The sequence below is a fragment of the Urocitellus parryii genome, chromosome 2, assembly GCF_045843805.1.
Source record: "Urocitellus parryii isolate mUroPar1 chromosome 2, mUroPar1.hap1, whole genome shotgun sequence".
NCBI lineage: Eukaryota > Metazoa > Chordata > Mammalia > Rodentia > Sciuridae > Urocitellus > Urocitellus parryii.
In genome coordinates this window covers 100304285-100330756 of record NC_135532.1, presented here as the reverse complement: position 1 = coordinate 100330756, position 26472 = coordinate 100304285, and the positions used below count along the sequence as shown (strand labels likewise).

The following is a 26472-nucleotide window of genomic DNA, read 5'->3' as shown; positions in this document are numbered from 1 at the left end:
GCCCTAGAGTGCACTGCTCACATAGGGTTGTCTAAGAAATGGTTTCCCTGGGATTTGTTAGGTTGCCCAGACTCTCAGAAGCCACTGCTTCAAGATAGTCCTTCTGCTGGTGGCAGAACTTGGGACTCATCCATGTGGTGTTGGTTTTGTAGGCATGTAGAATGTAAGAGTTGTAAGGTCACTGAGGCTTCCACTGAGATTTCAAAAGGAAAGCCTTGGAGGCAGGCAATGTGTGGCAGTGTCAAGAGTCCCTGCAGGCAGACCCTGAGAGGGTGATGTGTGACGTTGTAAGAGAGAAACCCAAGCTACAATGGAGACTCCAGAAAGTTAAAGATGCCAAGAACGTGCAAGGCTTGCCAAAGGATGCCTCATGCAGTAAGAAGAGCCAGCCAAAGAGAGTGGCTATGTGGGCTGCAGCCAGCAAAACCACAGGTGTCTTGCTGGGACTGCCCAAGTCTTTTGGACCTCACATCACATCACTATGAGTTCAGATGCTAGACATGAATTTAATCAACTTAATGTTTGCCCTCCTGGGTTGCAATCTTATGGTCCCATTCCTCCTTTCTATGCCCCTATTTCTCCATTTTGGAATGAAAATGTTTACCTTATATCTATCCCACCATGGTATGTTACAAATATGTAACTTGTTTGTTGATTTTTAGAAGGATTTACAGGTAAGAGTTTGCCCAGAGTCTCTGAGAAGATTTTAAGATTTGGATTTTTGAACAATGCTGTTAAGACTATGGGGATAAACTGAATGTATTGCAGATAAAACTGAGTGCATTTTACATGATGAGATGGACATGAGTCTTTAGGGGTCATGGGTGAAAATTTGTGGGTTGGGTCTTAAATGTCCTCTAAAAGTTCATATGCTAAAGGTTTGGTCCATAGTGCAGCAGTACTCAGAGGTAGGGCCTTCAGGGGATGATAGAACCATGAGGATTCTGATTTTATCAATGGATTAATCCATTTGTGGATTCACAGCTTAATGGGTTTGTGGGTAGGGCTCTCTCTTTGCTTCTTGGCTGCCATGAGGTGAGCAGCCTTGCTCTACTACATGCTCCCTGCTATATGTTCAACTCCCACTATAGGTCCCTCACTATAAAGAGATGGGGTCAAGTGAACATGGACTGAAACCTCTGAAACTGAGTCAAACTAAGTCTTTTCTACTTTTAAGTTCTCTATCTCAGGTATTTTGTCACAGTGACACAAAGCTAACATACCTACAATGGGCATTTAAGGCCCTCTGTAATTAGCCTGGAGGTGCTTATTTACTTATCTCATGACTTTGCTAAATGAAACAGGCAGATGGCTTGAGTTTTATGTAGTTTTACCTGTGTCATTCTTATACTAGAAAACCCATCCCAATTTTGTCATCTTAATGATGTTAACTCTTTTAAGACCTAGCTTATAACATACCTCTCTCAAAAAGTCTTCTCTGACAACAAAATTCTTTACTGATCTTTGTCTAATATGTGTATCTCTCTCTCTCTCTGTGTATAAAGAATTTAGTTCACACATATATGACAAAGATAAGTAAAAAATTCAGTTCTTTACTCTCTATATTTGTATTATTGGCTTTATTTATTTCTATGGGTTTTTTTTTCTTTAGCACCTAAAGGGAAGGAACTGTTGTAGCACTTTTCATCCATAGCACATAGTTTAATCACTTATACATAAAAGACTCTGAAAACATATTAGTGATCTAACAGATTTATTTTTATATGGTGCTGAGGATCAAACCTAGTGCCTCACACGTGCTAGGCAACTGCTCTACCATTGAGCTACATCCCCAGCCCCATGATTTTTGTATTTATTTTCTTATCATTTAAGTCCCCTGAAGTAAATAAAGTAAATAAACATGTTTTAGAAAAAAAATCAGTGTAATGTAATAGGTGCAAATGAAAGTTACCTCTTAGGATTAGAAAGTGGGTGGGATGATGATAACAGAAAGGCAGTGAGGTCTTTGAAAAATAGATTATTTTTAAAAAGCACAGTATTATTAAATACAGTAGCAATATGACACATGAGATTCAAATAGGGGATGGCTTTTTGCTATTAGAACCATGAAACAGAAAGAAAAGATGAATTACGATTCTACTGGCTAATAAACTCGTATATGACAGGAGAAATGGAGATAATAAAAGCCATAAAAGCTGAAGGACAAAAGTAAATGTAGCTATTTTACACTGGTATTCTATACTGACCATAATGTTTTTAAGACAAAATACTGTTTTGTTAATGGGCAAATAACACATTGATATAAAAAGGTAAAAGCAAATAAAACTTAGTAAAGCTGAGCAATGTTACTACTCCAAGTGAGAGAAGTTCTGCCCCAAAGCTGGTGTTCCAGTAACTTAAAAAGTTGTTGAGCCATATCTTTCCCCTAAAAATGTCTGGCTATAGAAAAAAGAGATGTCAGAGTATAGTTATGAAATGGGCAGTAGTTCTAGGAAAGGAGGGGAACAGAAGAAGTAGGGGCAAGTTACTAAGGTGTTCATTCTAAAATCACTTGTAGAAGAGGTACTGAAGCCTCCAACACCTGAGTACTCTGACAGGAAAGAAACTATTTACTCTAATATTTATGACTTTTACATTTGACTTTATTTTTTTAAAAAACTATATTATTGGAGAAAGTCAGCATGCCTATGTATAGGCCAAAGTGCTTTAATGCTGTAACCTGCCAGTTATTTTTTGTGTTTGGAAATTCTGATATGCTATACTTGGGCCTAAGTTGTTTTATGCAAAGGGTAGTTTGTAAAAAATTTAAATACATCTTTTTTTTCCCCCTAGGTCAAGTGGTAACTCAAAGCATTATACTTAGCTGCTACTCTCAACAAACAGCTATACTTGGGTCTCTTTTAAAGCATCCTGGCTTTTAAAAGGCATTTTAAGAGCTCAGAGAAGAGTTCCCACTAGAGGGCGCCCAAACCATTTAAGTATCTGACCAGGATATTTTAATATAGACACATACATTTATATATTTGTTTTAAGTTAGCTTTTCTGTCCTTGTGACCAAAATACCCAACAACAACAACTTAGAGGATAAGTTATTTAGGCTTTGTGGTTTCAGAGATCTTAGCTTAAAGACGCTGATGCTATTGCTGTGAGCTTAAGGTGAGGCAGTACATCATTGGGGAAGCGCCCAGCAGAGGAAAGCTGCTCAGCTCATGGAGGGACCAGGAAGCAGAGAGAAGTGGGTGGGAAGGGCCCACTAGGAAAATGAACTCTTCCAGGGTACACTCCCAATGACCCACCTCCCTCAGTTGCTCCTCACCTGCCCACAGTTACTACCCTGTCAGTCCATTTAAATGAGGATAGACTCATTAGGTTACAGCTCTCACCATGCAATCATTTTACCTTTGAATGTTCCTGAATTAATATGAGCTTCTGAAGGATACCTCAAGGTGATTAATCTCAATAAAGCAATACAGCTATTGTGGCTGCTGTGCTGCACTGCTCTATCCACCAATATAAATGTTTACCCTATTTCAGTATACATAGTCTTAACCAAAAACTGGCTGTGATTCTCTTTAATATTAAGGAGTTTGGGCTGGGGATATGGCTCAAGCGGTAGCGCGCTCGCCTGGCATGCGTGCGGCCCGGGTTCGATTCTCAGCACCACATACAAACAAAGATGTTGTGTCTGCCGATAAATATTAAAATTCTCTCTCTCTCTCACTCTCTTAAAAAAAAAAAGATTAAAAAAAAATATTAAGGAGTTTAATGCAGATAAATCAAGTGGGGCACCAGTTTTCCTTTGCTAGTGTCAAACTTAGTGTCCTAGAATATTCAAAATAGAATATAAGTGATTATATTTCTTGTCTCTGGCTCTAATATCTCATATAATAGATTATTTTCTTTTTCAGTCTCCCAGCCTGATCACAGCCTTTTCTTAAGCAATTATTACTCACTTCTTGCTGTTTTCCAAGATTACTAGATAGTTCTTGCTGATCTTAATGACTAAAGCTACTTCTGACAAGAACTGTTTCGCCTCCCTGTTCTTTTTATCCCTGATTCATACTCCAGCTAAGGCCTATTCAGGGCTTGCGCCTACCAGGGTGAAAGAAGCTAGCTGAATGAAAGCTAACATCTATAAATTTTAAGATCTTAAATTCTGCTACTTTTACATATTGATTTTTAAAAAATCATACTACCCAGCTGAAATCCTGGTTTAGCTAATGGCAAAGGAGAGGGAGTACAAGCTGACTTCCTACTATTCCAGGTCCTACAATCTATTTTCTTCCCCCATGTTACAGGTTGCCAGAAATAAAAAAAATACTCCAAGGGCAATGCCAGTTTCTCTGCTAGTTTACTCTTTCTCATTAGTATTGTTGTTATTATGTGTTTTTTCCTATTTCTAGTATCCAAGAAATTCTACACATTTAAAACAGAAAGACACTTCTTATATTTATCAGCCTGTTTTCTATTTGCTATAGGGGTGGTAGAACACTGACTATGGAACTGTCTTTGGAGGGTCAGAAGGTAGTGTATGAGTAATGGCTCTCCTTGGGCTCTTTTATTCCTTGGTATTTGGACAGGTCAGAACTATTCCAAGAAGAAAATGGCTAAAATGCACCTAGGCAACAAGAAGCATTTATTTAAATTTTAGCTTGGGTGTAGTTCTTTAAAAAAAGTTTATTAACTGGAACAGTCTTACATACCATTTAGTTCTAATATAATGAAGAACTTAGTGAACTCAACTTGCTGCTAGACTTTTAGAACTAAGAAAACATTTATTAATCACCTAATACGTTCTCAAGCATTATGCAACTAAGGGAATAGAAAGAATCTAAGTTGAATTCTGCTGATACTGCACACTGACTTGTATGATAATAGTAATTGAACAGCATTTCTACATAGTTTACTAGGGGGAAGGGTATACCGCCCAGAAAAGGTATAATTGGTTAAAAGAGGAAGAAGGTACGAGATTTGATATTTTCCTAAAATGTATAAATATATTAAGAAATAACACCTTAAAAAGAAAGGTATAAAGGAGAAGAAAGTTGAGTTTGAATTAAAAAAATTTATCAGAAAGTTAAAATTCAAGAATATTTTGATAAATATACTAGTCCCTTGGTTCTTTAATTATAGCCCTCAAAAATAATAATTAAAATCTATTATAATTCAATTATTTTTGATAAATTAACTAGATATAATTCAATATTGGATTATATGAGAATGGAACGGTATTTTTCATGTGATATATGTGGTTTGTTTCCCTTTTATGTAATTGCTATTAGATTCAAATACTGAGTTTCAAATGTAACAAGTAAAACTAAGAAACTATTAAGTAGTTATTAAAGAAGTATTTCTGCAGATTTACTCTACTGTTTAAAGACACGTAAGGTAAAGGCTTGTGGTGAAGAAAATGGTTGTGAATCACTAAATTTTCCTTATTGAAGTAAAGGGTAAAAGAAAAATGAATAAAACAAGTGACCTTTATAAGGCATGTTATGAGGACCACATAATTCTTTGTTAGCCCCAGAGTAACTGCTCATACTTACTTTCTCCACATGGCAATGAATGATGGTGCTGATACAAATCCTGTCTTCTCTCCTCCTGCAGCCCTGAACATGGGGGCTTTCCAGTAGAGAGGACAGCCACAGATCTGCAAATAAAAATCAATAAAGAGTAAGGCCAGAGGCTGTAAAGGGATAACATGGCCAAAGAAAAGTATCTGGGACTTTTACCCTTCATACCACAGTAGACAGAATGGCCTCAGGGTGAACACAACTGAGTCATAGGCAAATGTATCAATGAGGGTAGATTCAGAGAGACAGAGAGAGAGGAATTAAAATTAAGAGGAGTACATGCTTAGTGAAGAAAATCAAGCCAATAAACTTTTTCTCCAAGTTCATTATAGTGATATCTCTCCATCCTGATAATAAAGCAGCCAGTCTCCCCACCTGGCACTGTTACATCATGTATTTTCTACCTTCCACAAAAAAAAAGAAATTAATGAATATCATGGATGTATATGTCTTTCAATCCTTGAGCAGAACTTTATCATTGGGGTCACTTGTTGTTAAAACACTCAACTATTTATCTCCTTTCTCCTTTGCCTATACTTAAGTTTCAGGTTCAAGAACCAGAAAACCCTGTGTTGTTCAAGAAACCAGGTATCAAGCAGGTGTGGTGGTGCACACCCATCACCCAGCTACTCAGAAGGCTGAGGCAGGACAATTCCAAGTTCAAGGTCAGGTTAGCAAATTTAGTGACACCCTATCTCAAAATAAAAACTAAAAAAAGGGCTGGGAATGTAGTTCAATCCCCAACACTGCCAAGAAAAAAAGAAAACTATATGGTTAAAATCTAAATGGTTACAGTTCAAGTAAAAGATAAAAAGTAAAAATCAAAATGCTAGAGCTACCACAGATAACTACATATTATATATATTAATTCACTGAAAGTCTTAAAAGAACTAGGAATGAATATAAAGACTTTCAATACCCTAAAAAGTATTGATTTTTTTCCTTAATAAAAGGCTGTTCTTTTTATTAAAAAGAAAATACTGGCTTCCTCTTGTAAACAAGAGTTCTTACAAAATTTACCTGCTTTTTCCTTAGATGGAAATTATTTCCTATAATTAATACTACTTAAAAATTAGAAATAATTAGAAATTATTAACTTAAAAATTTAAATTAATTTTAAAATTAGAAATAATGTCCACATCTTCCTAATTTTGTACATACATAGAAAATATATCCCCAAATCTAGAACTCTTCAGAGTGACATTGTATTAAAAGTTAAAGATATTATTCATATTAATACAGGATCTGTTGAGCTTTCATCATTCTACAAAGGGAAGATTCTTTTTTGGAGTTAGATTAGATGTGTATCCACCTTAGGTTTAGGTGAAGTTGCTCCTGGTGTGAGGCTTCAGTGCACAGGAGATTCCCATGGAAAGCATGAAGAATACCTAGTTTAACATTAGTTATCCTGAGAGACCACCCAAGGATGCTGCTGGTTCATGGCAGAAATTAGACTAGGGAAAACAAGATTTAGGCCAGTGAAGGTAAGGACAGGGCAGAAATAAGAGGCTCCTGCCTCCAGGGCCACTAAAGCATGTTCTGCAAACAGGGTAGAGTTTAAGATTTCCAGAGGTTGAATACCTTATTGAGGTCAGCTTAACAATGATATGGCTTTGTTTATTGTATGATTGCCAAGGTACAAAGCTAACAATTAATATGCTTTGGGTGTGTGAACTGTCAAATCTACCTCCCCTACTCCCTGTCTCTCCTTTTGCACAGAGTGGGTTGCCAAGGAAATACTCCTAGAGAGTCTTGGTGATGGGCTATTGGCAACTGTTGGGGAAGCTGAAAAAATGGTTCACATTACAGAGATGGGGGAGCTACAAGAACAGAAAGTGTAGGGAGAGACCGGAAATGGCTTGTCAAAGGTCTTGAAACTTCCCCCTCTGGAGTCATTCATGAATTTTTCGGAATTGGAAGGGTCAGGACTCTTAGAGCTCAAACTTGGGAAATAGTCACCAACCTTAGCTTATACACTTCAGGGACTGTGTGTTTGTGTTTTTCACCTCCTATGGGACAAGTTCCTCTATTAACAACTTTCATTCCCTTGAACTGAGGGTTTTTTCCCAGATTTCTGATAAAATGCATGTGTCAGCTCATGAATAGTGAGTGAATCACTAAGACATTAACACATAAACTTACTATGATCCAAAGGCAAACCCCTAAGAGAAAAGATACACAATGAAAATGTTTTGAAGGAGACTGGAAAAGGTCAGCCTTTTCTAATAGTGGGGAACCCTGAGTACACTAGTATTACAACATGAAGGTATCAGGCCCTTGGAGAAAATGCCAAGAGGGGAAAAAAGAAGAACAGTGAATGTCAAGGGTTGTGGACATTACATTTTGACTATTTAAGAAATGCATGGGGAGCTGGGGTTGTGGCTTAGTGGCACAGTGCTTGCCTAGCATGTGTGAAACACTGGGTTAGATTCTCAGCACTGCATATAAATAAACAACATAAAGTTCATTGACAACTAAAAATAATATTAAAAAAAGAAACATATGGCTGGTCTATATCTACTTAAAAATCAAAGAATTAAGATAGAGGGAACCAGTGGATCAATAAACTAAAAAGTAAGTGATATTAATCTTAAGGTGACAAATTAGAACTATTAATAACACAAAATAGAACATTTTAAACAAAGGAAGAAAGTGATTGATAAGTGGAAACAAACAGGGAGATACAGAAAATGGATTTAGGAAACTTATGTTTAGAGTAAGTAAGAGTCAGAATATGGCAATCAAAGTCACTTGAGCAAAAAAAACTTGACTAACACCTACAATTTGATCCAAGAATAGCACAACATCAAGAACTGAAATCTAAGGTGGTGCATGCCTGTAATCCCAGTGACTTGGGAGGCCGAGGCAGGAAGATCACAAGTTCACAGAGAGACCCTGTCTCAAAATAAAAAATAAAAAAAGATCGGGATATAGCTCAATGGTAGTACTCCCCTGGGTTCAATACCCATTCCAAAAACAAAAAAGAACAAAACAAAACAAAAACTTAAAAGCAAGGTTGTCAAGCAATATAAACAGGAGATGATTACCCAATATTTGTAATGTTCATTCAACATTTTAAATTGTCTTATGCCTATTATTCATTAGATCCTCATATGATCTCATGCAGAAGAGGGCAGGCAGATTTATCCCATTTTGCAGAAGAAGAAATTCAGGTACAGAGCGGCTGCTTTACAGGTCACAGGCACAAATAGGTCAAGATAGTGCTACATCAGTCAAAAGAGAGGGGCTGGAGAGCTTTACATGGTTCAAAAGAGTTTTACTTTTTTTTTTCCCTTTCAACTTTCTGCTAGAGGATAAAACTATGTAATGAATCCCCTGGCCTAGTCTCTGACAAATGCTTTTCTATCTGTTGCTCAGTTTTTGTTTTACACTGCTTTCATCCCTCTTTGGTTCATTCTCTATCTCTTCTCCATCTCACTTAATGCTGTGGGAAAAAGTACAAAAAATACATACATACTGAACCAGACATGACAGTAAGCTCTCTAGGGATGACTGAGGTCTAAGATCAAGAGGGTAAAACTGCACTAACATATACAGATTTCATAAACACAATTTTCTTTGCACTTAAAAAACAGATCCCAAACTTTACAGCTACACTTAAATGCCAAGCTCATCTTTCAAATAGCTTTAAAAACTATATGAAACCATAAACACATTCATTTACTGCTCTGATGATCTGTTCCTTCCTTGCCCCTTAAAGGCTGCCTTTCTTCTCCCTTTTTCTACATCAACCGACTGAAAGTTCATGGGCAGCAAGTGCTGGAGATAGAGTTCACTGTCTCCTGGCACAAGAGACACATATAAAAGATGGTTAAAGATAAGGATGACTAGTATGTGCTAACAGATTGACAGCTGAGTAAAAGCTGGATTAAATAAAAACAGAATAGCTGGAAGACATAATTAAATCAATTTTAAAATAAACAGTTTTAAGGACAAAGAGACAAAAATCTAATAAAATGAGCTGATACAGCAATCAATAAAACACAAATCAATATACTTTTAACAACTTCTGAGGTCATTATATACATGGCTTCATTTTTATATGCAATGTTAGTTTTAACTTTCTAAAGGTATGGGCAGTTTACTTTGCTATCTGAACTGACAATTAAGGTTAAAAGGAATGAACACAAAGGCTTGGCACCTATGAATAGAATTTAGGGCCATCATCAAGTATAACTCAGGCAATTTAATCAGTCATATCCCTTCCTTGACTACTATCATGGAGTTTCTAGCTTTCTGCCTTCCCTTCACTTAATCTGTGGCATGCTAGGGAACCATGGTTTAAGGCATGGCTACTATATTATAGGGGTGAGAGGGCCAGACCAGGAGTATGTGGAAGCACAGGGAGAGCAGGGCTCTTCAACAGAGGTTAGGAATATTCAGAGTTCAGGGTTAACCCAGTAGACTCTCTATGCAAGACAGGATGGGCTGCAGGTCTATGAAAGAGAAGCACTAATAACCTGGATGGGCTCTCCAGATATAATGACCCTGCTCCACACCAGGGAACTACTATGTCTTAATCTGGACAAGTTTTCCTTATCTGCCTATATTAAGCATTCTGTGAAACCTTCCATCTCTTTCACACAAATTATTCCCATTCTAAAAAAAACCTATTTGGCATTTATATAGTTGACATGTGATAAAAGAAAAATTCTGAGATGTTGTAAATTCTATTGCAAAGACCGATGAATGAAGAAGAGATAAGGGAGCTTGGTTTACATTTAACCTTTCTTACTAATCTCAGTCAATCCAGAAGCAACAAATACTTCTCCAGAAGCAACAAATCCAGAAGCAAAAAACCCATCTGATAGCTTTTCCTGCTTCTTATTATCCCACTCCTCTTATCTAAAGCTTATTTAGGTTACAGTGCTTTCCTTTTCCAATGTTTATAAAAATTCCTTCTAGCTCTGACCTGGTGAACATTTTCTAACTGCTATCTCACCCACCTGCTGGTAGTTGCTCAAACTTGTCCCAGGACCTGGTTTCTGGCTAACATCTGTAATGGCTCAATAAATTCTTTTATGTGGGAGATTCCCTGATCTCAAGAATTTTGGTTTAATACATGTTACCTCCAAAATGAAGATTTCACTCATCTTTTCTAACTTTTATATTTTTGATTTAGATCCATAGTTCCAGGCTATTCAGAGAATTTACTGTCTTGGTTTTGTCACCTAATATAGGAAAAGAGAACTTGCAATTTATTTGGATGACTACCGAATGGGGGCTAGCTAATGTTTGTGTATGTTCAGGAAATAAGACCTATGGAAGCAGGATCATGCCAGAAGTTAAGAGGATTTGTCTCCTGACAAGAACTAGTTCTGTGACTTCAGTACTTGTGGTACTGCAATTTCCTCATAAGTAAAACCCTGTGGAAACAGGTAAGTTCTTACTTTTGGAATGAGGGAGTTTGTTGATCTAAGGGATCCAAAATCAAGTTCTAAGAGGTGGGAAGTGGCAAAGAAAGAGATAATAAAAGAAAGAATTCTTTTAAAATCTCTCTGTTCACAAACTATTTAGCACAACAGAAATGCTCTGTGAGGTCAGAGTTAGGCAAAGGGCAGGGCATTATAATATGTAACATCTATGCCATTTTGTTTTACACCATCCTATTCGAGATTAGCTTTACTTTGCAAAATTGTCCCTCCTAAAGTTACTCTGTTCTTTTCTTTGCTCAACACTGTAAGTCTAAAGAAAACCCCTTTCAATAGCTGAGATATTACTACTACAGTCAATTATTGCAGAAAAAGGGGACAAAGAGAAAAGAAGCTGGTCCCTAGACTTTCCAAACATTAATTTTTCTTTAGTTTGTCAGAACCTAGAACACCTAGTATTCAAACAACATCAAAGTGTGGGCCAAGGACTTACTAATCCTATTAATTAAAAGGATAATATTTAATTTGCAGGAAAATAATGTATTTATCTAAAAGTTTATAGGGATTGGCCCAGGAGACAAAAGTTATTTGTAATCACAATATTCCAAACAAAGAGAAAGGATAAGATCCCCTGAATGAAAAAGATGATTACTGAGTGATTAAGCATGAAGACTTCTTGTCCCTTTTCCCATTACTTTACTTTCCTCTTCAGTAAAAGCCCTCTGTACCACTGAATTTCCTAAGATGGAGTTTTCAGGATGATGGCCTTGCCATCTTCTTAGAATAGGCCCTTGAATAAATCTGATTTCCTTCTCACCAACTCTCATCTCCAATGATTGGCTTCTGCACAGTGTGAAAGTGGACTTGTGTTCAGTATCAACATGAACAGAATTAGGGATTTCTTTAAAAAGGCAGAATGTAAGCCAGGTCTTCAAAGTGGGTATTGTGGAGGATTGTAGGAATGGAAACCCATTTGGAAGGGAGAGCTACAAGAGTCCAAATGTAGAGTTGTGACTGTGAGTGGGTGATAGGGTCAGGTTCATGGAGGAAACAGCATTAGGTAATTTTAATTTTGGAAAGGATCTCTGGGGACTGAGTATGGAGGCCCTAGATTACTAAGAGAAGGGTTTTATCCTGAGGAGCAGAACTTTTCAAACTTTAACATCTCTCCTGAAAGCTGGGGAACCATTCTAAATAGAAGTCTGCATGGAGTCATGGGCACTCACTTGATCTCCTACTTGCCTCCATACAATCCTCAGCCTCTTGAAGCATAGCCTAGAACCACTGCTAAAATCTGAGGTATGATATGACTTTCAAATATACATGAGTGATAAAAATAAAACCAAACCAAGCAAAGTATTGCCACAGAGGGTAAGAATCCTGAATATTCCTGAGCTGAGGAATGGCATTATCAACTATATCTGATAGTCATGTTAAATATTATTCTAGGAGGAGTGCAGCCACAGTAGTCCTACATTAGGGGGCTAAAATATTAAATTAGAAGCAGTTGGATATATTGGAAAAAATAAAAGACTTGCCTCCTGGTATCACATTCATTTATTTCTGGATAAAATATTAGTGTTGAGATGGCCTAGTGGCTCCTTATCTAGCTTCAGGGTAGAGTAAGGTCAATAGCTGAAAACAAAAAAGAAATTCCTATCCAACATAAGGAAAATGTTTCCAATAAACATAGTTCTTTAATATGGAACAAGCTACTGGCAAGGTAGTGAGCTTCTAGTAACTGAAAGCATTCAAGAAGAGAATGTATTTATGAGTTAATGATGTCTTAGAAGGAATTCCTACATTCAGTGGGAAGTTGAACTGGAATACTACTAAAATTTCTTTCAAACTTTGAGTTCCATGAAGTAGGACTATAGCTAGAGATCTAATAGTATTAAATAACGTTTTTTCAACATGGAAAAAAAATCCTCTGCATGCAAAACAGCAAAGAGGCAGTAAGGAGAACACTGGGACTGCAAGAGAAAAGGGAATTATTAATCATTTAGTAATTGTTATTACCTTTGCAATTTTTCCCATTTCATGAATGTCTGCTTTCTGATCTTCAATATCCATGAAAGCAGTTTCAATTCTGCTTAAAATCTGTTCATGGTTAATGCAGGTATCTGGGAGTCCTTCGGGAAAGTAGAACCGTGGAATGTTTATGGACGACGGTGCATTCACAACATTGTTCACAGCAGGAATAGGGGAGAGAGGTTGAGGGCTAACTGGAAAAGTGGCTGGAGTTGGAAGTGGTGTTCCTGGTTTCTTTTCTGGTTTATTTTGAATCTGGAAGAGAAATGTGATTAGAAGACACAAAAATTCTAAACTGTATATATTTCTTGAGTATCCTCACCAGTAATAGGAAGTAGTATATAAATACAAGAAACCACAATTACTCACTTTACTTGAGGGTAGTAGGCATGTCTCTAAGGAGATTTAAATAAATGAATACATTATTTATTTATCGATACTTGAGTTTATATAGATTTATATTTTAAAAATTCTATAGGACATTTTCCAATCAATCATTTGGCAGATATTTCAAAATAATCAAAGAGCAGTATTAGTTGATAGAGTAAGGACTTTGAGGTGTACTATTAGTCTGCTGGAACTAGATTAGTATTTTTTAAAATTTTTTTTAGGGGCTGGGGATGTGGCTCAAGCGGTAGCGCACTCGCCTGGCATGCGTGCGGCCCAGGTTCGATCTTCAGCACCACATACAAACAAAGATGTGTCCACCGAAAACTAAAAAATAAATATTAAAATTCTCTCTCTCTTTAAAAAATTTTTTTAATTGTAGATGGACACAATACATTTATTTATTTTTAAATTTTCATTTTATTTATTTATTTTTATGTGGTGCTGAGGATTGAACTCAGCGCATCACACATACAAGGCAAGAGCTCTACCACTGAGCTACAGCCCTAACCCAGTAAATTCTTTTTGAAGACTGTTTTTAGACTTTCTGTTCTTAGTCTTTCCTCTCCTTCAGTCGGCAGAAATGACAAGTTCTTTTTAAACACACAGATCTAAAATGCACTTGGGGTAGGGGGCTACTTTTACTTTCTTTTCTAGTTAACTTTGTTGAGGAAGAATCACTATCAAGCCCTGATGCTAAGAAAAACTTTTGTTATGAAAGTCAAAGCATTTTAGTTATGGTTGATTTACTTAATACTAAGGGGCATGCCATTTTACCCAAGATACTTATTTATCTCATTTTTGGTATATTCTTTTTTTTTTATTGTTGGTCGTTCAAAACATTACATAGCTCTTAATATATCATATTTCACAGTTTGATTCAAGTGGGTTATGAACTCCCAATTTTACCCTGTATACAGATTGCTGTATCACATCAGTTACCCTTCCATTGATTTACATATTGCTGTTCTAGTGACTGATGTATTCTGCTGTCTATCCTATTTTCTACTATCCCCCCTCCTCTCCCCTCCCCTCCCCTCCGCTTTTCTCTCTCTACCCCCTCTACTGTAAATCATTTCTTCCACTTATATTATCTTGTCTTACCCCTCCTTTCCTCTTATATGTAATTTTGTATAACCCTGAGGATCACCTTCCATTTCCATGCGATATGCAAGTTCTGTGGTCATTAATTTCATTACAACCAGACTCCCTTTACAGTTAAGTAACTCATTTATAGTTTATATCCTTCTTTTCTCCAAACCGAATTTGATGTGGTATACCATAAAGGGATATTAGAAAAGACAGCGAAAAGGTGTGTGTGTGTGCGGGGTGGTGGGGTGGGGAGGAGCAGTTGGGAGATGGAGATAACTCAAGATTGAGGGAAAAGGGAAGGAGGGAGTATTCTATGAAGACTCTCAGAGTTTTAATTTCCACTCTTAATTAATAACCCAATCATTTATACTCATAAGCATGGCACTATATACTACATAAAGTATGAAATACAGAATGGCTATTGACTTGCTAAGTTTATTTTAAATTCACTGATCACAAAGTATTGCTCTAATGTTCTCCTTTCTTAAATTAGCCTAACGCTACCCCTGAAGTCTGAACAACAATCCTACAATAAGCAATAGGCAAGGAAGAAACAGCACAGAGGATAAGGATGCCAATGAAGAACTGAACAGAAAACAGTGATGGTTTACTGTGTCCTCAGGAAAGTTACTTAACCTTTTAAAATTTCAGTAATAAAACAGAAATTATAATCCCTACATCTTGGAAGACTGTTGTGAGGACTGAAGGAAATTAAAGAATGTAACATGAGTAAAAGATTCAAAACAGTGCTGGGCACAGATCTGTCCTCATGGAAGAAAATGAGTGACAAAGCCAAAAGGTGGGGGTTCTCAAAAGATTATGTATAATTTGGCATAATTTTTAGGTTCAATCATAAATAATCATCTCCATTCGTAAAGCAATTTAAAGTTTACAAACCAGTTTGGATTAAACACACTGATTCTATTACTATTCTAAGTAAACATTTCTCTCTGCTTAATGCTGAATCTGCATATACAGATTCATGAGTCAATCGTAGTAGAAAATATTCTTAAAATTCTAAAATAAGGCACAACTCTTTCTTCAAAGCTTTAACTTGATCACTTGTCTCGTCATTTCCTTCCCATTATTTTAAGCAGAAAGAGGTTTGAGAGACTACATGTGTTCAATCATAAAAATTCTTTGTTTCCCTAAAACGTTTGTTTTCCACGGTATGATATCCAGGGTAGTTATTATAATTTCAGGGCAATTATAGCCATAAGATTTAAGACCAGTGGTGCCAGTGGGGGAGAAGGTTTGGAGCAAAATCTCCAATGTTAACTCTATACTTTTGCTTTGACAAGGTAAGTGACATTCAGCAAAACACTGGTTATCTGTCAAAGCTTTTATTTTAATGGGAAAATACTTGGTTATATACTGCAAATATTTTGCAATTCATTGTGTATTTCTTAACACAAAGCAATTCACTGATAGGCAAGAATTTATTAAGTCACTGGTTAATTTCATATTTAATAAAACTGATCAAGTTCTGTGGTCATTAAAAAGGAAATGATGTAAATAAAATGCATTTATTTTGAACTTTCGGGTATATCAATTTATTTTCCATTGAATTCAATAGGATACACATAATTTAAACCTTAAAGTAGTGTAATAAAACTGATACTTTATAAACATTATACAATAAAAACTAGTAGAACAAATTTTGCCAGATTAACTGGTAAATTAGACAACTGCTCATATTGAATAAAGCTTTTCAGTCAATATAGGAGCAACATTAAAAACATAAGCTGGATAAAGAATTTTAATTTTCCACCTTAGTCTTTCCTTATAAACGTAGTATTATTTAAATATTCATTCTAAATAGTGTTCTAACACTATTATATCACTAGAGGATTTCCAATATTTGTCTGGTTTTGACCTACAAAGGGGGAATAAAGGAATTTCACATAGTTCACCCAAATAATTTGAAATTATTCTGGGTCAAAATAACTATGAAACTATGGTATCTGGATGGAATTTGGATGGCCAGTATTTGAGTAGCCCTTGATTTGTATTGTACGCAACGTTAGGCAACTTGTGTGGTAAGACACTGGCCCAAAGGTAGTAATCAAGAAAGCAGAAACTCTGCAAAGTAGTTATCACAGGCAGAAATCACTCAGTCTCACTCACTGCTTGTTGAGGGAAATCACCTTTCCCTCTCACTGCTTGTTGAGGGAAATCACCTTTTCATAATCTAGAAGCCATCCTTCATTATTATCTACCTACACAGTGTATTACACATGTACACAATTGTTTATATATAAAAATACTTCTGCCTTTAAAAATATTGCCAGGATCAATACTTAAAAAAAAAAAAAATCAAACATTCATTACTGATCCAAGTGTGTTAAACACAGTCTACTGATTCAAAGTGCAAATAAGGCTTCTAACACCAATACTATCAAAGATTCCTACTAAAGATTCTAGTATTTTTCTGGCTAAATTATAAATTATTTGTTAAGTTGTATTTTATTGTCTCTAAAACTGGATTCTCTCTCTACATGAGAAAAATGTGAGTACTGTATTCCAGATCCAGAAGGTCTATTTTTAAACCTGTTGGAATCCCTCTACAAATAGCTTTCTGCAAATAGCTGAATAGAGGACACAGATTAATTCCTTGATCTAATATCAAGATACAAGTGAGTTATAAAATTATTTGTGAGTTAGTTCACTGGGTGGTTTTATTAGTAATAAAAATATCTTAAAAGAAACACCCAAGTTTCAAACCTGTGTCTGCTGAAATGACTTCAGCCGCTTCTTAAACCTTGATGGGAGAACAAAATCACAGCCCCTTGCCAGGAAAGCTAACTCTCCCCTTAAATCCGGGTCCCTTCGTAAAGATGTTTCCTTGATCATCATCTTTGAAAAATGAACGATTACTTCGCAACTGTCCAGCACACTTCTGAAGATAGTAAAATTTAATAAGCTGTCAATCTTGTCAGGTAGAAAGGTAATTTTTTTCTTCTCGTCTCCCAAAGAAGTTAAATTCAAGCATTATGCTCTCCCAGCCTCCAGGGACTACAATTCATGCTTGTCCTGACATGTAGCTGATTCCCAAATACAACCTGATGTTTCAAATACCTGCTCATAATTTTCAAATGAAAAATACAGGCTGCAAAGGGCCTCCTGCGCCTTGTAGGTAGCTTTATATCAAATTGACCTGCACATATTGAGAATACAGAGCCTTCTGGGAAAGGAAGCACCCACTACTCCAAGTACCAAAGTTAGAAACATTACAGCTGGACCTAAAAATAGCAACTTCTCAGATAATGCTAACTTCTTAAACTCAGAGTATGTGAGGTGTCAATCCACATAAAGCAGTTTCTCCTAAAACGAGAGAGAGAGAGAGAGAGAGAGAGAGAGAGAGAGAGAGAGAGAGAGGAAAATATGTAGAATAATTTTGGCTTTTGCAACTTAATATTTTATGAAAAAAGAATAGGCCTCTCATCAAAATGTAGAGAAAGAAATATTTATCCTTAAAGATTTGTAAAAAAAATTGTTGGTCTCAGATTTAAAAAAAAAATTAAAGCAGAAGACTCATCATCAAACCTGCTTTTTTTGGGGAAGTGATTTTGAAAATTTACTGTTAAAAGTATTATTTAAGATAGTGGAACAACATAAGAAAGAAGTTTTTGATATATATGAGTTAGTGAAATCTAGCTGAAATAGGTTTAAAAAGATACCAAATAGTAATTACATGGAACGTCCTGAATTTATGAGACTTTCTCTTTTGAGGAGCTAAAGGAATCATCTCAGATTTTAAAAATACCTATTCCATGATTTTATCATATATTAAATACTGGATTTATTATTTACAAGTGAATCATCACTTGTTTTAATCATCATTTGTTTTAAATTTCAATACTTATTTTTAGTCAATCTTTTTAAAGTATTTTAATCAATACTTATTTTTAATCAAATCAGTATTATATTCTAGTTCTAGAAAATATAAAATGAGTATCACAGAAAACAGAAACAAAAAGTAGCTTACAACCTTATTTTACTATCTAATTTAGTGGTCATTAAATAATTTGGTTTTCCACTGTTTCCTACAATGTTAAGTCAGCTTTCCCCCACTCATTTCAAGATATTCTGACATTGGGTTTATATGTCTAAACTTGTGGTTTAAAAAGTCTTTTTCTTTAAGCTGTGGAATCTTCAGCTTGTACAAAATCTTACCTGAAAGCTTTCAGGTACTAGTAGATTAAAAAAAGATTATCATTGAAAATCACTGGTTCTATGCTTTGACCTGGCCCTTCCTTAGTTTCTATTTCTCTCACTGTTAACATTTTACATGTTAACTTTTAAAGACAGATCGCTTTTCCATATTTTTTCCTTTTATTCCTGCCTAGTGAACTTTTCTTCTTTCATTATTATTTCTCCAAATTAAAACAGCAGCAAAAAATCTAGGTCTTTAGACATGACTACTGCTTATTCAATTAAACCAAATGTTATTGTATTTATTCCTTCCTCTTCTTTCCCTAACCAACCCATGGCTTCAGAGGAATGAATTTTCATTCCCCTCCTGAGAATATTCTCTTTCCTCAAATGCACATTCTGATCATCTTTCAAAATCCAACTCAAATTCTACCTTCTTTTAATAAAAGCTTCCCTGATTGTTTAGGTCCCTTTAATTATAATTCTTAATTTATATATATACACACACACACACACACACACACACACACACACAGTACTTAATCAAATACTATAGAATATCCTTTAAATGAGCTTCATTTAAGTCTCAAGATTAGACAGTTTTCTGTTTTTTTTTATTGGTTGTTCAAAACATTACAAAACTCTTGACATATCATATTTCATACATTAGATTCAAGTGGGTTATGAACTCCCATTTTTACCCCAAATACAGACTGCAGAATCACATCGGTTACACATCCACATTTTTACATAATGCCAAAATAACTAATTCCCACAACACACTGATGCACTTTGATGGTTCACTTTTTGTTATGCCCCTGTTTTTCTAATCTTAGTAGTTAAGTTGCATATTTATTTACAGTCAGTTGTGTCTGTTTCCAATCTGTTTATGTTGGTTGTATTTTTATAGTAAAAATTCAAGTCAAAAGGCTGGAGATGTAACACAGTGGTACTGCTTGCATACTGTGCCAAGGCCCTGGGGGGTTTGGTCCTCAGTAAAAAAAAAAAAAAAATCAATTCAATTACATAAAGAAAGCGTAGAAAAAAAGAATAGTTTCCAAACTATATTTTTTAAAAAACTCAAATAGTTAAAACTTTTTTTTTGTTATAAAATTATGTGAGTGTGGGATAAAAGAAAAAATCCCAAGGTATCTATGTTCAAACTGTTTCACTACTGTTTTAAGTTCTTTCTCCAGTTAAAAGAGACTAAAACTGGATATCAGTCAACAAATGTATCATGAGTGTGATTTATTAAAAAAGATGTCATAGAACTCAGTTTCTCTGAGACTTTCTCAAAGAAAAGCCTTGTTAGTGATGTATGAATAAATTAATGATGTGAATTAAAAATTTTACAGCATACATAATGCTTAGATAGTTTTGCAGTAGATAGTTTAGGATTCCCTAATGATTATAAGACACAATTATATTTAGGTAAAAGAACTTCTATTTGTAATATTTTATAATTTATAATTTGATAATTATTTTCCAATAGTATTCAAAACTATGAGTGAAGTTCAAGTTATTAGTCATTCACTCATATTCAGGCATTTTTGTGATCATTTATTAAGTGCCAGACACTTGGCTAGGTGTAAGGATAGAAAAATAATAAAATAATAAAGAAGTAATTTCTTCTTTTTCTCACTGTACTTCTAATTTATAAAAGGATACTGGCTATTCTAGAAAAACTTAGAAAATGCTAAGTCAAAAGCATTGTTCACACAAAAACTTACACATGAACATTTATCAGATTATTCATAATAGCCCCAAAATGGAAACACCCAAATAAAAATAATTTATTATTACATGAATAAACAAAAGGAAAGGATGAACACAACATGGAACTACAAACAATGGAATATTTTTTGAACCATAAAAAGGAATAATGCCCTGGTGTATGCCACAATATGGAAAACCTTAAAAACATTACATTGTATAAAAAAAGCCAGTTGCAAAAGGTCACATATTGCATGATTCCAATTACATGAAATGTAAGAATTATCAAATCAATAGAGATAGGAAGTACCTTACGGTTGCAAAGGGCTAGGAGTAGGGGGGTAATGGAGACTGATTATGAATATGGGTTTCTTTTGGTGGTACTGCAAATATTCCAGAATTAGTGCTTATGGTTTCACAATCTTATTGGATATACTAAATACTACTAAATTGTGTAATTAATAGGAAACATTTTAAAAAATATTTTTTAGCTGTTGATGGACCTTTATTTCATTTATTTATATGTGGTGCTGAGAATTTAAACCAGTGCCTCATACATGCTAGGCAAGTGCTCTTCCACTGAGCTACAACTCCAGCCGTAGGGCAAATTTTATACCAAGTAAATGACATCTCAATTAAAAGTTCTCTCATCTTATAGTTCTAACTGGCTGAACAGTTAAAAAGGTAATAATCTGGAATCACAGACTTTATTTAAAATATCATTTTATGCAGGCTTTAAGAGAAGAAATTGACTACAAACTAATTGATTACTCTAATTTTTAATTTTTTGAAAATCTAAGATAGGGTCTCACTAAGTTGTTGAGGATCTCCCTAGTTTGCCTAGGCTGGCCTTGACTTGATGCAATCCTCCTGTCTTGGTCTCCTAAATCACTGGGATTACAGACATGTGCCACCAAGCCTGGCTCCAGTTGGTTACTCTTAATTTTTTTTTTTTTTTTTTTTTGGTAACAGGGATTGAACTCAGGAGCATTTGATCACTGAGCCACATCTCCAGCACATTTTTTTTTTTTTTTAATTTTGAGGTCCTAAATGTTTTAGGAGCTCACTAAGTTGCTGAGGCTGGCTTTGAATTTGCTATCCTCCTGCCCCAGCCTCCCAAGATGCTGGTATTACAGGCCTGAGCCATCATGTCTAACAAATTATTCTTAGAATTCAATATTCTTCTCCTTTATGCTTTAACTTGGTGTTTTTTAATCGTTTAATTCATGGCTTGTTCTGTTATAAATGTTATTTAACTCTTAAATAATGAAATGTTGAGGTGGGGGAAAGGGGCCACATGGTGATGATTATCTGTAGTCTTTGTTCTTATCCTGTCTTCTAGCCTTTACCTTCACTGATTGCAGCAAAATAGGAAGGCATATGCATTATAGAGGAAATCTAATAAACATTTTTGTCTTGTTTCAACTGTCTCCAAATGATAGAACACATTCCATGACAAATAACAGACCCCCATCTAATATTTTTGCTTTTTAGTCATCCAAATAGTTGGGGTACATATACTTCTAGAATCTAAGGAAGCAAAAGAGAACGAAGAGCCTAAAATTATTAGGTATCGTAAATCTTAAGATTCCTAGAATTTCTAGTTTTCTGGATACCTCCATCCTTGTTAGTCTGATTTCCTTCCTCCCTTTTTCCTTGAGAAATTACTTCAGTTGGAGATTGCTCATTACAGAGATAAGAAATCAATTTTGGATTTACAAATAAAATAAATTTCACAGCAAGTTGGAAGGAACAAAGGGGTTTCTACTTCACTGACATGTTAAAGGCCAGGGGGGGAATGAATATGAATGAGAATGATTTCTCAGTAATTTTGGGTAAGAGCTGAATTCATAGATATCAAAACAGAAGGCTGAATTGATGGTCAAGATATCTTGGTAATAATGAGTGATATGCTTGAAATACAACAGCTGATGGAGCTAGGACTCTTGGGTGCAAAGCACTTCTCAGGGTAAACACCTCAACCATGGTCTCAGAAATTCGATCCATGAGGATAGCTGACAAAACTGTCAGATCTAGTCTTGAGTAGTTACTGCTTAGTAGTAACCTAGGAGAAATGGCAGAACTCTTGATTTAAAGGTCTGAATCTGACTCTCAGTTTTATGAAGTCAGGAAACTGCAAGGTATGGCCTAATCAAGCTTGTGAAGTAATCATTTTACTCAGATAATTTCTGAAGATGGTCATATTAGGAAAAGCCTAGTTTTAGGGGTTCAATCCTGGTGGAGATAGTGGGATTTCCCTGGGTATCTTAGAAAAAGTACTTTATTTTTTCTTCTTACAAAAGGATGATATTGTTTTGTAAGGAAAAATCTAAACACTACAGAAACATAACATACAAATAAGTCGCTTTAAAAGTGACAATTATTAACAATATCTATTGAGCACCCACTAAGTGCTAGTCACTACTGGTCTAGGTTTCTAGGATACAGTAGTGAACTAAACATAAATTATGTATTAACTATAAATGATCTTTACCACCCTACTGAAACAAGTCCAAATGAAGTCTATACTTATCAATATGTTAACAATAGTTTTACTTTTTAATCTTAAGAAATCTTTTATTTAAAAATATTTAGATTTTAATTGGACTTTTTACTAATCTTAAAATGTGTTCTTAGTTGAAAGCTATCTGTTTAACTAGACTTGAATATTATTGTTTTTACAAAAAGAAATCTTAATTTACTTTAAATTCTTTCTTGAAGAATCTGGCCTCTCCCTATCCATTGTTTTGATTATAGAAATAGAAGTATTTACCTGTCTTTGTTTTTACTAAAATTAAATAAAATAAATGATTTTAAGGGTAATTAGGGTTTGTTATCTTAACCTATGATTAATTATTAGTATGATATTGCCCCAAAAGTTTAAAAATAGATTTAAAAATGATAGTAATACCATCTGCGGATGGAAATAAAACAGAATTAAGGTATCCTTTATTATGTGAATTATCAAATTAGCATAGACTCTTAGTGTTTTGTTTTTCTAAAATTATTCCATTATTCTATATGTCAAACATGTCCTCAGAATTCATTCATTTGTAATTATGAAACCCCTTTGGACTTCAGTCACATCACCTTTTCTACGAACTGTTCTCTTATTCTTGTTTGACTTATTTGCAGGCCCATCTGTATGTCTTAGCTAGTCTAGAACCTATACGGTTGTCTACTGTCACATGGAGGCTTTGTTAAAAAAAAAAAAAGCATAGCATGAAGACTCATTTGTTAACCAATACATATACAGAGATAATTTGACATTTTGTGCAAAGTAAGAAAATAAGGGAATTCAAGACACAAGATGAAAAAGAAGCCAGTTTAAGTCAAGAGATAAATGGTGACTAAAGAGTAGAGAGAACAGTTATGGTCAGAATCCTTCATGAAGGACTTATTTACTATGAAAAGAGTAAATAAATAAAAAGTGGTCTCCTGCTTCAGCCTCCAGAGTTGCTGGGTATTATGGTTTAAATATTAGGTGTCATCCAAAAACTCATGTGTGAGACAATGTAAGAAAGTTTAGAGGAGAAATAATTGGATTAGAAGAGTTTTAATCATATCAGTGCATTAATGCCCCCATAGGAATTAACTGGGTGGTAACCCTAGACAAGTAGAATGTGGCTGGAGGAGGGAGGTCATTGCAACATGCCTTTGGGGTACTTATTTTGTACTTGGTGAGAGAAGTCACTCTTCTACTTTGTGGTGGTATCCTGAGCTGGTTGTCTTCTCCACACCCTTCTGCTATGATGTTCTGCTTCACATTGGGCACAGAGCTATGGGGTTCACCATCTATGAGACCTCTGAAACTGTAAGCAACAAACTTCCTCCTCTAAAATTGTTCTTGTCAGGTTTTTTGGTCATAGCAGTGAAAAAGTTGACTAAAATACTGAGATGTACAGGTATATACCTAAGCACCTAGTTTTATTTACCTTTTTTTTTTTTAATTTTTGCAGGACTGGGAATTGAACCTAGGAGTGCTTTACCAGTAAGTATATCTTTCCACTCCCCCATTTTTAAAAATTTTTGAGACAGGGTCTCCCTAAGTTGTTGAGGCTGGACTGGAATTTATTATCCTCATGCTTTAGTCTTCCTAGTATCTGGGTTTATACGTGTGTGTCACCTTGCCTGTCTATTTACCTTTTTCATGTTTATTGGATTACTGTTTGAATTATTATTTTTTTTTGCTATTAAACTTCAGTGATATTTCCAAGATTTCCAATGCATTTAACAAAGTAGTTTTATCAAAAGTCTGCTTTGCTGATCTATGGGGGAATATTTAGAACAGGAGTCAGCAAACTTTTGATATAAATGACTAGATATAATAATTTTAGACTTTGGGGTCTCTGTTGTTCCTACTCAATTCTGCAGATAGAACATAAAAGCGGCCACAGATCTGATGTTAACGAGTAGGTGTGCTGTGGACCTGTCAGCAGCAGTCTGGATTTGGTCCATAGGCCTATACTGCTGATCTTTGATCCAGACCAATATTCTTTTTGTGATTTCTCAGAATCTTCCTAGAATTTTCTGTTTGGATCCCTTTCCCAACACAAGTTTGAATTTCAATTATATATGGACAACAAATACTTTTTACTCTTGGGAAATTACTTTGAAATACCTGTTAAATTATTAATAACATATAATACTCTCATAGCAACCTTTTTTCTTAGGGATAATCATCAATGTCATTTGAAAGTACTGCCTGTAGGGATGGGGTCATAGCACAATGGTACAGTGTTTGCTTAGCATGTGTGAGGCACTGGGTTCAATTCTCAGCACCTTATATAAATAATTAAAGGTCCACTGACAACTAAAAAAAAAAAATAGGGGCTGGGGTTGTGGCTCAGTGACAGAGTGCTCACCTTGCATATGTGGGACCTTGGGTTTGATCCTCAGCACCATTTATGTCATAAAAATAAATAAGTGAAATAAAGGTATTGTGTCTAACTATAACTAAAAAAATTAAAATAAAATTAAAAAGTACTGCTTGCATGCCCTATTAATTAAAATGTTTGAACAACTGGCAAATTTACAGCTATTCAAAAAGAGAAAATAAGCCTTAGTTTAAAATTGGCTATCCTTTAAAAATATATCATACTGAGAGAATGTTTTGCTTAAAAGTCTTCTTTGGCTTCCCACTTTCCTTAAAGACAAATTCTTTGGCATAGCATACAAGGTCATTCATAAATTGGCCTCAATTTACCTCTTCTGTTTTATTTCTTGTTATTCTTTGATCACACTCTAAAAGAATAAAAAACATGAAAGACAATATTGTACAAAAACTGGTAGATCAACAACTTAAGGATAGTAGCTACTTCTGGAAAAAGAACAGTACTGAGGGGTACCCTAGTGATTTCAACTATGTATGAGATTATTTTTTAAGACTGTAATGCTAATGATAATGAAAACACTAAAGCTGAGATCTGAAACAAATATGGCAAAACATTAAGATTGGATAAAACTATGTGGTAGGTGACAAGAGTACTTTTCATATGATTCATCACAGTTTTCCATTTGCTTAAAACAAATGTTGACAAACTACAGTCCATGAGCCAAATCTGGCCCACTGCCTGTTTCTGTTAAGTCTTGGAGCTAAGGACAGTTTTATATTTTTAAAGAATTGTTAAAAAGAAAAAAAAAGAAAGAAAAAATTCAAAGAAGACTTGCTGCACACAAAGACTAAAATATTTACTAAAATATTTAAAATACTTTCACAGAAAAAATCTGCCAACTACTGATTTAAAACATTTCATGAGAAGAGAAGATTAAAAGAAAAAGGATTGGCGACTGAATTCAAGGTGTGTGTCACCTTGGAAGAATGGTTTGCCTTTTTGCATTAAGCATCTGCCTGAATGAAACATCTTATATTACCTTTCTCTTTAATATTAGCTTTCATTAATAATTTTTTCAATTTTTATCAAGCAGAAATCTTTTCAAATTTTTTTCTATTATACTGGAATTCACTTAAAAGAATATTGAAAGACAGTGTATTCATCAGATTCTGATTTCAGTCTGTAGTTGTAAAAAACTGGGAAGCTCATGTAGATCTCAGTGCAGCATTTTTAGTATACTTAGACTGGGGATATCAAAGGGACCTACTCCCCAGCTATCTTGTTTTTTCACAGGGGATAATGGAGGAAGAGGGTTGAATAAAATTCAAAATG

General features: G+C 35.0%; 1 protein-coding gene across 3 annotated transcripts in view; it reads right to left on the bottom strand.

Annotated features, from left to right (window-relative positions):
* Positions 1 to 26472, bottom strand: part of Ppp2r3a (protein phosphatase 2 regulatory subunit B''alpha) — a 175870-nt gene that overhangs the window by 91760 nt on the left and 57638 nt on the right. For 2 of the 3 annotated variants that reach the window (XM_026384073.2, XM_026384076.2), the window contains 2 exons: positions 12947 to 13213; positions 5508 to 5611 (listed from right to left, as the gene is read on the bottom strand). In XM_026384073.2, coding sequence (XP_026239858.1) covers positions 5508 to 5611; positions 12947 to 13213 — 371 coding nt within the window. Of the gene's footprint in view, positions 1 to 5507; positions 5612 to 12946; positions 13214 to 17161; positions 17624 to 26472 lie in introns of those variants that run through there. The other variant, XM_026384074.2, reaches the window with a different exon arrangement.